Source organism: Haliotis cracherodii, unplaced genomic scaffold, assembly GCF_022045235.1.
Source record: "Haliotis cracherodii isolate W230 unplaced genomic scaffold, xgHalCrac1.p SCAF_16, whole genome shotgun sequence".
NCBI classification, from domain to species: domain Eukaryota; kingdom Metazoa; phylum Mollusca; class Gastropoda; order Lepetellida; family Haliotidae; genus Haliotis; species Haliotis cracherodii.
The window spans coordinates 13,120,056-13,137,280 of NW_027266271.1; the positions used below are offsets into that span (position 1 = coordinate 13,120,056).

The 17,225-nt window shown below is 40.6% G+C and overlaps 2 protein-coding genes across 2 annotated transcripts in view; both read right to left on the minus strand.

Moving 5' to 3' along the window:
• LOC139464173 (uncharacterized) overlaps positions 1–17,225 on the minus strand; it is a 229,545-nt gene that overhangs the window by 6,866 nt on the left and 205,454 nt on the right. The window contains exons 40-44 of the mRNA XM_071245699.1: positions 3,762–3,826; positions 3,174–3,337; positions 1,763–1,847; positions 1,589–1,605; positions 925–1,057 (exon numbers count right to left, since the gene is read on the minus strand). Of these exons, the coding sequence (XP_071101800.1) occupies positions 925–1,057; positions 1,589–1,605; positions 1,763–1,847; positions 3,174–3,337; positions 3,762–3,826 (464 nt within the window). The remainder of the gene's footprint in view (positions 1–924; positions 1,058–1,588; positions 1,606–1,762; positions 1,848–3,173; positions 3,338–3,761; positions 3,827–17,225) is intronic.
• LOC139464105 (fibrillin-1-like) overlaps positions 4,519–17,225 on the minus strand; it is a 32,220-nt gene continuing 19,513 nt past the window's right edge. The window contains exons 21-32 of the mRNA XM_071245648.1: positions 16,363–16,500; positions 15,395–15,649; positions 13,751–14,017; positions 13,127–13,246; positions 12,704–12,832; positions 9,567–9,698; positions 8,350–8,484; positions 7,849–7,980; positions 6,645–6,779; positions 6,144–6,275; positions 4,990–5,109; positions 4,519–4,640 (exon numbers count right to left, since the gene is read on the minus strand). Of these exons, the coding sequence (XP_071101749.1) occupies positions 4,519–4,640; positions 4,990–5,109; positions 6,144–6,275; positions 6,645–6,779; positions 7,849–7,980; positions 8,350–8,484; positions 9,567–9,698; positions 12,704–12,832; positions 13,127–13,246; positions 13,751–14,017; positions 15,395–15,649; positions 16,363–16,500 (1,817 nt within the window). The remainder of the gene's footprint in view (positions 4,641–4,989; positions 5,110–6,143; positions 6,276–6,644; positions 6,780–7,848; positions 7,981–8,349; positions 8,485–9,566; positions 9,699–12,703; positions 12,833–13,126; positions 13,247–13,750; positions 14,018–15,394; positions 15,650–16,362; positions 16,501–17,225) is intronic.

Consider the following 17,225-nt stretch of genomic DNA (forward strand, 5'->3'; position numbering starts at 1 on the left):
TCTTGACGACACATCTCCAATGTGTGCAGGTTTGCGTCTCGCGGTTTCTGTTGTAAATATATCCATCTAATATCAACTGCTTACTTCCACGCCGAGAAATGTCTAACAATTGGGACGTCTAACTAATGGGACGTCTAACTAATGGGATATAACCCTTCTGAATGTAACAAGAAAACAGCGTTATCACTATCCCCCGCCATTGGGCACATTAGAACTTTGTTCATATAGAAGTGAATATATAAACTATAAAAAATAGTCCAATAAAGCCTGAAAAATTGGCGCTTGGAACACTGTATATCATCAGAAAAAATGATTCAATGTTCCCTTCTCTTGACAAAATAACTCAGTCTTGATAAGTATTTCTTGGATAAGCTAACTTTATCGGTTTCAGTGAAAACTTGTTCCCATTGCACACACTATAACTCAAGTAAACTAACATGGGTCAAGGGTCGAAGGCCTTTTAAAAAAAAAATTGACTGGACAAGTTTCGAACTCAGTCAAATATCTCTTAGATAAGGATACAAATGACTGTTCATTCTATCAACGTCAGTAGTTTCACTATACACTAAGATGAACACCGCGGATCAAGGCCATAACTGTATAAAAAATGAATTTACCACACCAATTATCGAAATCATTTCAGATCATGGCCAGTAACATCAGTCAGAAAATTTGACCATTTTGAAAAGCGGACGGACGGATGGGCGGATGGACAAACTCCGTTCGTATATACCTCGCGCCACTTCGTGGCTGGGGATTCTAACAATGTGCAGTTGCCAGACTGTGATTGACTACCCAGCTTATACTTATAAAACTGTCTGACTAGCTTCTCTGTTCACTGCCGAATGAGGCAGACAGTGCCACTGGGAATGCTGGCTTCTACTATTCACTACATCCACCAGAACGCCCACTGGTCCCACTCACCGTTCCTCAGACGACCTCTCAAGACTCTTCTTCTGGTTTCTGATCCTCATAAAGATGATAGCGATGATGGACGCCAGAATGATGATGAAGATAGGGATACCCACGGAGAGTCCGATAATAAGTCGATAGTCGCCTGAACACGAACATGTTTGATTGGGTTAAGTAGGAAGGCTTTGAGCATAAATTGAAACAACGCCGATCATATAAACAATGTATTCGGCTGATGTCCACTGCAGTATAGTCTGTTGACACTTTGTGTCATTAACCATATTCTGCAATTTGAGGAGGCGAATTCTATATAGTTGTGTAACATGGCTAATTTATGGTTGATTCTACAGCACCATCTGGGATTGATTCTAAATCGCTAAATAATTTCATCTGTGTTCGATGAGGAATTTGTTCTATATGGTTATATAACATCATCTGTGATTGAAATTAATTCTATATTGCTATATAATTTCATCTCTGATGGGTAATGAATTATATATAGCTTTATGGCATCATCTGTAATTAATTCTATATCATTATATAACAGCATCTGTAATTTGCAAAACCATTACATAATTAAAAATATTTATTGGAAAGGTGATTTCCAGTAGCTCTATAAAGTTCTGTTTTAGGACAAAGAAGATCTTAATGTGGAGTCGCATTACAATGTACTCACTTTCTTCTGGAACGAGCCTGAAAGGCAACACAGATTGATTAGCTGAAGAAAAAAATGCTACATTTGATTTTAACTCATGGTAATTTACCCAAAGAAAATGTATGTTTGACAGAAACAACTACTTTGGAAAAATCTTTTATCATTTGACGCAATTTGAGAAAATGGATCTCTTACTTGCAGACTGGTCTATCTTTCTCCTTGACGCAGACTTGGTTACTCTCACAGTTGGTCCTGTATGTGTCACACACATCTGTCGTCACTAAAACAAAGCACAACAGACTATTGGGAACACCAGGCATGTCAAGTGACACTATGGTACATGAGACTGCTGAGAACATCAGACACGGGATACACGTGACAATATAGCACATGAGACTGCTGAGAACATCAATCACGGGGTACACGTGACAATATAACACAGGAGACTGCTGAGAACATCGGTCACGGGGTACACGTGACAATTTAGCACAGGAGACTGCTGAGAACACCAGTCACGGGGTACACATGACAATATAGCACAGGAGACTGCTGAGAACATCTGTCACGGGGTACATGTGACACTAGCACATGAGACTGCTGAGAACACCAGTCAAGGGGTACACGTGACAATATAACACAGGAGACTGCTGAGAACATCAGTCACAGGGTACGCGTGACAATATAGCACAGGAGACTGCTGAGAACATCAGACATGGGGTACACGTGACAATTTAGCACAGGAGACTGCTGAGAACATCAGTCATGGGGTACACGTGACAATATAGCACAGGAGACTGCTGAGAACATCAGTCACGGGGTACGCGTGACAATATAGCACAGGAGACTGCTGAGAACATCAGACATGGGGTACACGTGACAATTTAGCACAGGAGACTGCTGAGAACATCAGTCACTGGGTACGCGGGACAATGTAGCACATGAGACTGCTGAGAACATCAGTTACGGGGAACAAGTGACAATTTAGCACAGGAAACTGCTGAGAACATCAGTCACGGGGTACACGTGACAATATAGCACAGGAGACTGCTGAGAACATCAGTCACGGGGTACACGTGACAATATAGCACAGGAGACTATGAGAACATCAGACATGGGGTACGCGTGACAATATAGCAGAGGAGACTGCTGAGAACATCAATCACGGGGTACACGTGACAATATAGCACAGGAGACTGCTGAGAACATCAGTCACGGGGTACAAGTGACAATGTAGCACATGAAGCTGCTGAGAACATCAGTCACGGGGTACACGTGACAATATAGCACAGGAGACTGCTGAGAACATCAGTCACGGGGTACACGTGACAATATAGCACAGGAGACTGACTACTCTACAGTAATCACCACAGCAATATTCTATGTATTTTGTATTAGCTCTGCATATGCTACTATTTCACGTATCAAGTATCGCATATAGGGGTCTTCCCGTCTACCTGAAACCTATTGTTTAAAGGTTTGAAATCACTCGGGCTGGATAATACTTAAGAACAGATGATGTTATGGACAAGTAGCGGTGTAGCCTGACTATTTCTGGGTGCGGCGTCAAACAACAAATAACAAACAGAACATGTCAAGCCTCACTCACCATTAGCACCATCGACCGTCTGGGCCAGAACTGATGCATTTACTCCATCGATAGGTAAGCTAGTATCTACCAGCTTGGTCGTGGCTTTTGCGAACTCTGCGTCAGCGTCAGTGGATCCCTTCTTGTTAATTTCAGTTGTGTAGTCAGCGACGACACTACCCGGTCTGAAGCACACACAGCACAAACGTCATATTGATGAAAATTCGTTGATAGTTATTTGAAATGCTTTGACATTGACATGCTAGACTGTATTGGGTTCAGTCATTATCTGTGCAAATACTGGGTCGATGTGGCTTGCACTTCGCTACGAAGAGTTGCGTCCTTTCATGGTCATGGGTTCGAAGCCCGGTTCGTCCTGATCATGTTTGTAGGTTTGTCAGCACTATACTGTGGTCGCAGGTTTCATCAAAGAGGTCAACGTCCGGAATCAATATCATTTTCCTCCCATATCAAACCGATACGTCGGGATATAACTGAAATACATTTCAAAGGGTCGTTAAATTCAACTCACTCACTCACTCTCTGTGCTTATACGAGGTCTTCAGTAACAGCTGAAATGCACGCTTAATCCAAGGTGGAACTACTCACCTGATTCGGATGACAACAAGCGTGACAAAGGCATCACCCAGTTCGCTCTTGAAGTATATAATCAGCTGGAACAAAAAGAACGAAACGTTGACATGAATATAAGATAACATTGTGAATAGTTAATGTATTGTAAAGACAAACTTTTCAAACATACAGTATTTAAAGGGAATGCTGATGCTTACATAGGCAGGGTATTGTACACCTTGAAATGTGCTGGCGTCCAATGATCGTGGGTTCGAATCACTGATTCACTCTGATTAGGGTTCATGCTCTGTCAGTACCATACCCATGCTCGTAGCTTTAACGAAAGTGGTAAATTACTAAGACTTGGATCACTTTGGGATTTCCGCCCATATCAAGTCGACACGCCTTGATATAAGTATGTATAACATGAATCTTCAAAGCAAGAAAATATCCAATCGAGATTCCATTTGGCGTAAGGGCAAAATAGCTGTGAAAGTTTTATGAATAGACAAATGAAAATCAGTGATGACACCAGGTGTTCGCGAAAAGGGTGAGCATGTCCTGCCCTACGGGTAATGTTCAAAGCGGAGTAAACCGGTTACAGCTGTATACTGGTGTCTTGTCGGGTACAAAGTACGAAGAGGGAGGACACATGTGTCCTAATCATCTCAGGCAACGGAATTGCGTTTCTTGGGCGTGTCAAAACTCAATGACTATCAAGTAAAACAATGCAGCGGCCTTTGCAAGATTAAGAGCCGTCATGGAACAAGACACGTCCAACCGAGTCTTCACGTTATCTTACCGCTATCTCTATGTCTTTGAGTAGTTTGGTATATACCATCGAGGTGTTTGTTGCGAAGACGCTTTCGTTCACTTGCTTATCAAGGCGGATACTAGCAGCGAATATTTCAACATCTGAAAAGGAAGACACAATTCGTGTCATCTACATGAATCAGCAAGAACAACGAAGAGTGGATGATCATTTCTCAACCTAATTACGAAGGATGTATGTACACGATGAACAGTTTGCATGATCAGTACCCAAGTGTTGTATAATGACATCAGTGATGATCAAATCATTTGAGTGAAATAAGCCACTTGTTTCAACGCTGATAATCTGTGTTTACTCGTCTACTCGTCTACTCCAGTTACACTAAACACTAGTATATTCAGTAATTATCTAGCTAAAAAGTTTGACACATCATTTTAACATGTGTATGTTTTTGTACTAACAGCGGTGATATGAAAGAGGAGGATATGTTACCGTCACACGTCTTTCCATCCTGGTTGACAGTTTGCCCTGTTGGGCACTCACACTTGAAGGAGCCGCCTGTGTTGACACAAGAAGCCTCACACCCGTGACTGCCATCACACTCATTTATGTCTGGGAATTGAAATATCGGTATCAAAGGTATCACGTCAATCAGAAAAAACTCCGTTTCAGGACAGTGATTGGTGGGACAATCTATATATGTGATCAATTGTGAGATCACATTTTGACTTTATATTACATCTCAAAACTTCAGTATCTTCGGAAGACAAAAATACAATTCACAAGTTTCAATTCATATGTCTTACAGAAATACATTGCATCAAACGTTTGGACTCACTTTCCGACTTATAACTGTTTATGTAACAATTGCAGGTTTAGATTCTGATGAATGGAAAGTAGACATGTATGATTAAAGGTTTTGAAATTATGTCTTCATTACATTACGAACTAACGAGAGAAAAATATGATATGTTTGTACAGTCCGCACACATGGCGATTTTCTCTGAAGTAAGTTGATGTCAAACGTCTTTATGATGTCACAGCACAATTTTATCCCACCACCATAAGGTCCGTTATCTCCGGGTGGGTCACATATAAGAAAACATATAACACATTGCCACGGGGCCATAGAATTGAAAATACGTCAACACGGACTAGTCTAATGGCAACGATAACGGCTGGCCCTTTCATCTAAGGCAGCGCAGTTCGCTGTGTAGTTCGCTATTCGCCGTGATCTTTATGTGCTTGAATACACTGATGGTTTCTATTTCAGGTCCTCTTTCATTAAATTGTCAGCATCATACCCGTGCCAGTTGGAACCATCAAAGTTGAAAACACCGTGATATAACGGAAATATTTTTCAAGGGGGGCACTTGTTCATGGAAACAATAGCTTAATGTAACCATGACGGCTGGGATGCCAGATTAGCTTCACCAAATGTGTTCGATCATAAGAAAGCACCACGTTGCAAAATTAGGTCTGTCTTGGGGCAAATGTGCGGCGGATAAAAGTCACCTGTGCATCTCTGCTCCCATACAAGCACATCTTGAAGTATTACATAAGTTGGGTGATAGCTGGGCATACACGTGGATATTTAGTGGGTTGCGAGTTTTGGAGTGTGGTTCTGGTAAGTAAAACTGACTTACCATCACATTTGGTGGTGGTGACGTTCTTGACGTAGCCGCTGTCGCAGTTGCAGGAAAAGGAGCCTGGGGAGTTGCTACAGGTTGAGTTTGGTGTCCCGCTACATTGGTTGGTGTCCTGGCACTCATCAATATCTGTCCCACAAGAAAGCAGACAGTATGACGACGTTGAATGAGAAGTTAAACAGCATGTGGGGCTCAATGTTATCAATCGAGTGTAAGAATCATGACTTGATACATGACTTGGAAAGTTGTGAAGTCAATATTTGAGTTTTATATTGTATTGTAACCATGCATGGGAAACATTATTGTATTTATCGTAAGGGTTGGATTCATACGTCACATTTGGACAACACCATGGTTGTACAATAAAGGTTACTTCAGTAATAGTAATGGTTGATACAATTAAAAGAAGAAATGCTAAATTTTAAAAATGTAGAAGCTATGGTTGTAAGAGTAGCTGTAACCTTCAATGCTATAGTTTTAGGCGATGAGTTCACTTACCATCACAGAGATTGGATGTGGTGTTCTTAAGGAAGCCTGAGTCACAATCACATCTGTAGCTTCCGTCTGTGTTGTTGCAGTTGGAGTCAGCCAGTCCGGAGCAGATGGTCATGTTTGCGGTGCACTCGTTCACGTCTGACAAGTGATTAAAATATAATGTACAATTTACAGATAAAACGTATAGTATATGTTCCGTAAACTATAAACATGATGCTTTTTACAAAGTTGTTTACTTGACAGAGCTGTGATGATCTTCAAAACTGGCTTGATGTACTTGAGCTTGGTTTCCACACCAATATCAACATATTCCCCCAGCTATGTCATCAGGGGATATTCTGTATTGATCTTCTGTTTCCTTCAATTCATATTTATTACAGAATTACATTGCATCAAACGTTTGGAGTCATTTTCCGACTTATAGGTGTTTATGTAATAATTGCAGGTTTACACATAATGTCTGATGAATTGAAAGTAGCCATGCATGATAAAAGGTTTTGAAATAATCTCTTCATTGCATTAAGAACTACCGAGAGAAAAAAATGATGTGTTTTACAATCCGCACACATAGTGATTTTCTCCGAAGTAAATTGACGTCCAATGTCTTTATGATGTCACAGCACAATTGTATCCCAGCACCTATAAGGTCACATATAACAAAAGACACACTGCCACGGGACCATGGAATTAAAAATTCGTCAACACGGACTACTCTAATGGCAACGGTAGCGGCTGGCCCTTTCATCTAAGGCAGCGCAGTTCGCTGTGTAGTTCGCTGTTCGCCGTGCTCTATATGTGCTTGAATACACTGTTGGTTTGAATTTCAGGTCCTCCTTCATTAAATTGTCAGCCAGTGGGTACCATCAAAGTGGAAAACACCTTGATATAACGGAAATATTTTTCAAGGGGGGCACTTAACCCAACTTACTCACTCTTGTTCATGAAAACAATAGCTTAACGTAACCATGACGGCTGAGATGACAGATCACCCTCACCAAATGTGTTCGATCCTAAGAAAGCACCACGTTGCAAAATTAGGTCTGTCTTGGCGCAAATGTGCGGCGGAAGAAAGTGTCCTGTGCATCTCTGCTCCCATACAAGCACATCTTGAAGTATCACATGAGTTGAGTGATAGCTGAGCATACACGTGGATATTTAGTTGGTTTCGAGTTTTGGAGTTTGTTTCTGGTAAGCAAATCTGACTTACCATCACATTTGTTAGTTGTGACGTTCTTGACGTAGCCGCTGTCGCAGTTGCAGGAGAAGGAGCCTGGGGAGTTGTTACAGGTTGAGTTTGGTGTCCCGCTACATTGGTTGGTGTCCTGGCACTCATCAATATCTGTCCCACAAGAAAGCAGACAGTATGACGACGTTGAATGAGAAGTTAAACAGCATGTGGGGCTCAATGTTATCAATCGAGTGTAAGAATCATGACTTGATACATGACTTGGAAAGTTGTGAAGTCAATATTTGAGTTTTATATTGTATTGTAACCATGCATGGGAAACATTATTGTATTTATCGTAAGGGTTGGATTCATACGTCACATTTGGACAACACCATGGTTGTACAATAAAGGTTACTTCAGTAATAGTAATGGTTGATACAATTAAAAGAAGAAATGCTAAATTTTAAAAATGTAGAAGCTATGGTTGTAAGAGTAGCTGTAACCTTCAATGCTATAGTTTTAGGCGATGAGTTCACTTACCATCACAGAGATTGGATGTGGTGTTCTTAAGGAAGCCTGAGTCACAATCACATCTGTAGCTTCCGTCTGTGTTGTTGCAGTTGGAGTCAGCCAGTCCGGAGCAGATGGTCATGTTTGCGGTGCACTCGTTCACGTCTGACAAGTGATTAAAATATAATGTACAATTTACAGATAAAACGTATAGTATATGTTCCGTAAACTATAAACATGATGCTTTTTACAAAGTTGTTTACTTGACAGAGCTGTGATGATCTTCAAAACTGGCTTGATGTACTTGAGCTTGGTTTCCACACCAATATCAACATATTCCCCCAGCTATGTCATCAGGGGATATTCTGTATTGATCTTCTGTTTCCTTCAATTCATATTTATTACAGAATTACATTGCATCAAACGTTTGGAGTCATTTTCCGACTTATAGGTGTTTATGTAATAATTGCAGGTTTACACATAATGTCTGATGAATTGAAAGTAGCCATGCATGATAAAAGGTTTTGAAAAAATCTCTTCATTGCATTAAGAACCACCGAGAGAAAAAAATGATATGTTTTACAATCCGCACACATAGTGATTTTCTCCGAAGTAAATTGACGTCCAATGTCTTTATGATGTCACAGCACAGTTGTATCCCAGCACCTATGAGGTCACAAATAACAAAAGACACACTGCCACAGGACCATGGAATTAAAAATTCGTCAACACGGACTACTCTAATGGCAACGGTAGCGGCTGGCCCTTTCATCTAAGGCAGCGCAGTTCGCTGTGTAGTTCGCTGTTCGCCGTGCTCTATATGTGCTTGAATACACTGTTGGTTTGAATTTTATGTCCTCCTTCATAAAATAGTCAGCATCATACCCGTGCCAGTGGGTATCACCAAAGTGGAAAACACCGTGATACAACGGAAATATTTTTCAAGGAGGGCACTTAACCCAACTTACTCGCTCTTGTTCATGAAAACAATAGCTTAACGTAACCATGACGGCCGAGATGCCAGATCACCCTCACCAAATGTGTTCGATCCTAAGAAAGCACCACGTCGCAAAATTAGGTCTGTCTTGGCGCAAATGTGCGGCGGAAGAAAGTGTCCTGTGCATCTGTGCTCCCATACAAGCACATCTTGAAGTATCACATGAGTTGAGTGATAGCTGAGCATACACGTGGATATTTAGTGGGTTGCGAGTTTTGGAGTGTGGTTCTGGTAAGCAAATCTGACTTACCATCACATTTGGTGGTGGTGACGTTCTTGACGTAACCGCTGTCGCAGTTGCAGGAAAAGGAGCCTGGGGAGTTGCTACAGGTCGAGTTTGGTGTCCCGCTACATTGGTTGGCGTCCTGGCACTCATCAATATCTGTCACACAAGAAAGCAGACAGTATGACGACGTTGAATGAGAAGTTATACAACATGTGGGTCTTATTGTTATCAATCTAGCGTAAGAATCATGTATTGATATATGACTTGGAAGGTTGTGAAGTCAATATTTGAGTGTTATCATCTTTTAACGTATTTTGGTATGACGCGTCCGTGACTGAAATCCCCGACTTTTCGCTCTCCGGTCTGGCTCTCCACCACTGGACCACGGATCGGAGTTAATGGTATGCTTCAGTTCTAGGTGCACATACTTCTGTTGCATAAGAAGACTGCGTGAGTCACATCGGCAATATTTCAGCTATAGTGACAGATAAATGTATTGCTTTTAAAAGTACATGCAACAGTTTTTTTGTTAGATGTTGCAGTAATATGTGTATATACAATAAATATTGCTGACATTACAGTTATACATATGCTACATTTATCGGTACATACTACGGTTGTAATAAGAGATACTTTATGCTCGGAGTAGATGCAGTTATAGATTTATTTGCATTTACAACAGTTACACGTTTTGTTACAACTACACTACAACTTAAGGAGTTAGTTTTCAGTTAAATCAAGATTAAGAAGGTATAAAAGAAGACGACGATGAAGAAGATGAAGATTGTAAAGGAGAACGCATTATATAAAGAAGAGAATATAATTTTATTGATGAAGATGATAAAATGAGAAGTGGAAGATGATGAAAAAAGATCTTAACAGCATTCCAGTTAGATCACGGCGTGTCAGCTTAATATGGGAGGAAATCCCGAAGTGATGCAGGTCTCAGACGTTTACCACTTCAGTGAAACCCACGAGTACGGGTATGGTGCTGACAAACCTAGAAACGTAATCGGTGAGACCGGGGGTCGAACCCATAATCATAGTGAATTGCACAGTGAATTACGGCGCCTTAGACGACAGGGCAACCCGTGCCACCAGATGAAGATAAGAAGAAGATGATGAACAAGAAGACGAGAAGGAGGAAATGAAGCAGAAGACTTTGTCAAAGAAAGGTTGATGAAAAATAAAGAGAAGATAAAGCAGAAGATGATGCAGAAGAACATGATGAAAGGAAGATGAAAAAGATAATCAAAGAACATGAAGGAGACGATGAAAATGAAAAAATGAGAACATGAAGAAGAAGACGATACTGAAGAAAACGAATAATAATTTGAAAATGAAGATGAAGAAAAGAAGATAATGAAAAAAGATAAGAAGACGATGAAGAAGAATATGAAAAATAATGACACGAAGAAGATGACGCACACAATGAGAAGGTAAAAAAAAAAAACATGATAAATTGATGATGATCAATGACAAAATTAGGACATAATGGTGAATAACGAGACGAAGTTGATGAACAATATGAAAAATGAGAAATGATGAAGAAAATGAGAAGGTGAGAAGGTGAAGAAGAAGTGGAAACGAGAAGAAAATGAAGAAATGAGAAAGGAGAACAATAGAAAGGAGAAAAGACAAGACGAGCTACAGGAAGTTAAAAGAGGGAAGAAGATGAAGAAGAAGACGAAGATGAGGATGAAGAAGATGACGAAAGAGAAGTATGAGAAGGTGATGAAGACGATAGAAAAGGAAAAGGAGATGGAGAAAAGAAGATGAAAATGAAAACGAGGATGAACATGAAGATGAAAAGATGAAGAAGAAGATGAGAAGGTGAAAAAGAAGAAGCTGATGACCACGAAGATGATGCGAAAAATGAGAAGATATTGAAAACAAAATATAAAGGAGGAGATAATGATGAAGAAGATAAGAATGAGGAGAAGAAGTGAAAAATGAGAAGACCAAGAAGATGATGATGAAGAAGACAAAGAAGACATACACAAGAGAAGATGAAAATAAGAAGCAGATGATGAAGAGGAAAAAGAAAATGATGAAAAACAATATGACGTAGAAAATCACGAAGTGAAAAAAGACTATGAAAATGCTGAGGAATAATGAGATAGAAAAGGAGAAGTGAGAAGATGACGATGAAGAAGAATGAACAAGATGAACAAAATTGAAGATGAGGAAGATAATATGAAAGTAAAAAAAATATCGAAGATGTCAATGAAGAAGAAGATGAGATGAATGAGGAGATGAAAAAGGAGAAGAACATAATAAGAAGATGGAACGTGATGAAGAAGGAGATGACGATGATGAAAGAAATTAAAAAAAGATTAAGAATAGATGATGATGAGGAGGAGGAGGAAGAGGACGACGAAGACGATACAATTTAAAATAAAGAGAAAGAAGGAAACGATGAAATAGAGGAATATGGAGACACGAAGAAGATGATGAAGAAGGGTATAAAAAATGAGAAGACGTATAAAAATGAAGCAGAAGAATATGAGAAACTGAGAACATGATGAATAAGAAGATGAAGGAGAAGGTGATGATGAAAAAGATGATGAAGATAAACAAGACATAGGAAGGAGAAAAAATGATGATGAAGAAGAAAAGATGAAGAAGAAGATGTGATTAACATAAAGAAAAAGAAAAAGATTTGAGGAAAACTACGAAGAAGGTGGTGGTAGAGAATAATAGTGATAATAGGATGATGACATTAAAGGAGAAGATGAAAAAGAAGAAGACGAAGAAAATGAAGGAGAAGGAGAAGAAAGATGAATAAGAAAACGTAAAAATCAGGTTTAGCAATAAAAGTATTCATACAAAGTATACAATGTGAGTCCATATCGCCCATGATACACATGGCCTATATACAAATATGCTTAATGGACAAGATGCATATATCAATTAAAATATAGATTCATACAATTAATTTTACTTAGGATAAGGTGGGGTTAAAGCGAAAGCTTGTGTTTTCTTCGCTGAAAAATTTAGGATACTAATGCAGCTGGGGGTTTAATAGATGCTACAGGGGGAGAAGGTACATTAGTAAATGTTACACTTAGATAAGTTCATGTTACAATCGCCACAATAAAAAGGTACTTGCTACAGTTTCACGACTAGAGGCTACATTTGCCGGCGATGACTACACTTACCATCACAGGTGGTGGTGTTCTTGGCGTATCCCGAGACACAGTCACACCTGTAGGCCCCACCTGTGTTGGTGCAATTGGAGTTGGCCAGGCCGGAGCAGAGGGTGGTGTTCACTTCACATTCGTTAATGTCTGACAAGGGATTCATAATCTTGAAAAAGTGTTTGCAATGAAAGCTTTATCCATATCACAATAGTGTTTTAATACACTCTTTGATTACGCAGGTCGCAATGAGATAGGATTTCACTGATATATTTGCTGATATATATGGCGTGACCGATATTTTGTTTGAAAAGAGTTTGCAAACACTGTTGCAATTATAAGTACTTTATAGTGGTAATATGTTGATAAATCAGAGAACCTTTCTTTATATTCACATCAGTGTATTCCTATAAGACACATGTTTTGTGTTAACTAATGTCTCACCCGTGCAGTTGTTGCCAGTACCCTCGTAGCCATCAAAACAGGAGCAAACATGGTCTCCTTCAGTGTTGGTGCAATTCTGCGTACAAGTGTTTAGATCCGCGTCCAGACACTCATTGACATCTGAAATATACAGCATATACATGTACATGAATGCATACAGTGGTGTTCTGGCACATACCGTTAAATGAATACCTACCCTGATGGATCTGACATATACCGCCACATCAATACCAGACCTGGTGGGTCTAGTACATACTGTTACATGAATACCCAACATAGTGGATCTGACATATACCAAATTATCAATACATGAATACACAAATGTGGGTCTACGCTCTCTATTTGTCTAAATGTTTCCTAACGGAACTATAAATACACCGACTGAGGTGAATTGTGTCACACAAACGTAGCTGTTCACTAGCGTGGTATTCTTACGTCATCAATGCAAAGATTGTGTTTAAAGCGAGACTTTGCTCTAGGTGCCCATGTTGAGTTCTTAGTGTGAAACAGAACATTCTCTTCCATATAGTGAGGATAATGCTTAATCAAAAATAATAAATCTTAAACTTCTTGACTCAAACAAGCAAGGAATGTCACCATACGCCATACCATACTAGTACTTACCATCACACATCTTAGAGTTAGGGTTTTCCAGGTATCCGCTGTAACATTCGCAGGAGAAGGAGCCGACGGTGTTGCTACAGTTAGAGTTGGGTGTGTCAGAGCATATGGTGGCGTTGTCCGTGCATTCATCAACATCGGTACCACATCTATCGCCTTTCCATCCATTCACACACGTGCACGTGCCATTAACACTGTTGCAGTTGACGGAGTTGACGCCACACGTGCATCTGTTGGCACAGTTCTTACCCCAGTGGTTTGCGTCACAGGCTGAAATATTTAAATTGCTTCTTCAGTTGCATTTGGGGAATGGACGGTGGCTCAATGCATTCACGTTGTGTCATGCCAATTGATACCTGATATTTGCAGAACAGCAAATATCCCCTTCACATAGGTATCAATGTTACCCAGTGGTCTCCAAATTGAATTCAAATCATACCATATTTCTGAAATGATATTTCCCCGAAAATATAGTCATTCGCATTTTTCACAAGTCTTGTCCATCTGCACGCAGAGCGGAAGGTCGATGGTTCGTCATACCATACGATGTAAAATATTAGAGGATAAAACAAGAAGTGGTCAACACGGTGGCAGTATACTGTGTCTAAGTGGAGTATCCATGCTAAACTCAGTCGGTGGCATGGTATTCAGAGGGCTAACCCTACAAAACCAGCATGAGTCCGGGAGTTCTCCTCCTTCTACCCCTTAACACAACAAAATACACAACTACCACATATTGGGATACTGTACGGTGCACTGACTGACCGCAGTTTATTCTTCAACAAGTATTCACATTATCGTGAACATCGTCCGCATCAGGAACGTGTACTCCAATCGGCATCATAGATAACCGAACATGTTTAATATAGCCAGCCCGACTGCACCGCACCTGAGAACGAAGTTTCAACTTCCCGCCTTTTCTTATATACCCATTACGAAACCAGGTTACCTCCCTTTGTTGTGCTTTCCGACGTTAGGAGAAAATAATTTCGTTCTAATTCGTCCCTCAAACGAAAGAAATTGTATAGTACAAGCAGCTACACACACGAGCGTCCACCCATTATTTTGCCCTTTACGCCCAATGGAATCGGTTTCGTCGGATAATCAAGACCAATACTTCCCCAGAATTCTCTAATTCTGCATGGTATATACATATACTTGTAAGACGAGCGTACGTATAACTATCACAAAAAATCTCTTTATCTCTAACACTTGTACCCGGTAGAATGAGGTGGTAATGTGACTGTGACAGCAACTTGGGTTGTATACATCGAGGGAGCTGAGAATGAAAAATCGAGTGCACACTGATTCATTGACTGGAGTAATCATGTGCACACTGATCCATTGACTGGAGTAATCATGGTGCGCGCTGGACCATAAACGAGTTTATTAAGCATCATTATTAATTAATATCATACGACAAGCGGCATTTCCAGATTTGACACCATCCAGTGGTTAAAGCGTTTGCTCATCAAGCCAAAGGTCGGGTTCGATTTCCCACATGGATGCAATGTGTGAAGCCCATTTCTGGAGTCACCCTTTGATATTGCTGGCACATAGCTAACAGGAGCGTAAAACCATACTCGCTCATTGTATACGACATCATTTGGGACTTTATCAGATACAGTAAGTGATATATCCACCCACCTTCACACGTATTGAATGCTGTCCTGAAGAATCCTTCATCACATTCGCAGATGAAACTTCCATTTGTGTTTGTACAGACGCTGTTAGTGCTACAGTTGTAAGCGTCGCACTCGTTCACATCGTCGGAACACGTGACCCCCTCCCACCCCGTGAGGCAGGTGCATGTGCCGTTTACCTGATTACACCTCACAGTATTTGCAACATCACAGCTACAGTTGCTCCCGCACTCTTGGCCATAGGTGCCCTGAACACAATCTGGTGGTGATAGAAGGGTCATGATATATATTTGATGGTGATTCATAAACACATGGTTTTGATATGGTCGGAGTCGTTATGGACTATATGTTTAGCAGATATTTCTTATGCTGCTACGACATTCAAGTCCCCAGCAAAGCTTTCAAAACGTTTTATGGTGGACATCTGTGAGACATTTCCAAATTTGACGCATCATTGACCTAACTCATATCCGATGCAATTCCCTATTTTGATTGGTACCATATTTTCCCGTGTGGTTTCGGGTGTACCATTGAGTTGCCTTTGTGTGTGTTTGTGACAGGTGCCACTGGTAGGGAAGGATGCGTTTACCTTTTGGGGGACACACTGAAACTACTTTTTAACAGTAATTCTTAAACACATGCTCATGATATGGTCGGAATCGTGCAATGGACTCTGCATTTAGCACTTTCCTTATAATTATGAAAAATTTATTGGTGTTCGTCACTTTTTTACGATTGTGGAAATAGTTTTGAACGATTAAAACATATTCTCTGAAATACATTTATGGATATTGTTCTTCATATTAAACGCACAAATCGAGTAAACCTTATTCCTCAAGCACGTTGCAGGATGGTCCGTATGTACAAAGCGAACATAAGTAACTCTATGAAAACATGGGGAAATTCTAGTGATATCTAGTTTCAGGTGTGAGGTTACGGTAGAACTTGGCAATTGCCTCAGACACCACCTACCTAAGCACGTGACACCGTCACTCTGGAGTTTGGAGCCAGTGTTACAAACGCACTCATAGCCGCCGCCATTCGGTTTGTTGTTGCAGGTGGCGCCCCCTGTCGCGCAAGGATCAGTCCCATTTGTGCACTCGTCCACATCTGAATGTAACACGACAGCATTTCAATTGCACGAATGTTAAATGTGCTGAATTTGAAAACATGATGTTGTAGTTTCCGTAGTTTGACGTTAAACGCATTCCAGTACTTGTGAAATACACCGCATAAAAAGAAGTACACTACACGATCATATAACACGACACTGCAGTACAACCGGGTATATTATATAAAACATCATTTCTGACAATATATCTATCTGTGCGTCCCCTTCTTTACATCAGCTAGAGTGAGTAAGCTAGGTTTGAACAGTATTCCAGATTCGAACCCACGGTCACAGGTTTCTGCCGTGCCAAGGGACTAGTGGGAGTGCGCATGGGTGGACAAGTCATCTCAAACGCCGGAAATCGCTGTTCAAGGTTGCAACGTTTAGTCGTGCCGGAATCTAATAATCGTGGGCTCGAAATTGAGCAGATTATGCCCAAACTTCTGGGCTGTACCAAAGTGATCTGCATGCAGGATGTTGGGCTTTCTGTCCCGTTCATTTGTCGTAAGGTAACTGAAATACTCTGCAAGCGACGTTGAGCCGGCCTCATTCACTCACTCACCTGTCGCGTGGAAGGGTAAGGTGCACTTGTTTAATGACGAGCATCCGTTTGGTTTTACGCCGTTTTCAGCAATATTCCAGCAATGTCACGGCGGGGAACACCAGAAATGTGCTTCACACATTGTACCCATGTCAGGAATCGAACCTTGACTTCGGTGTGACG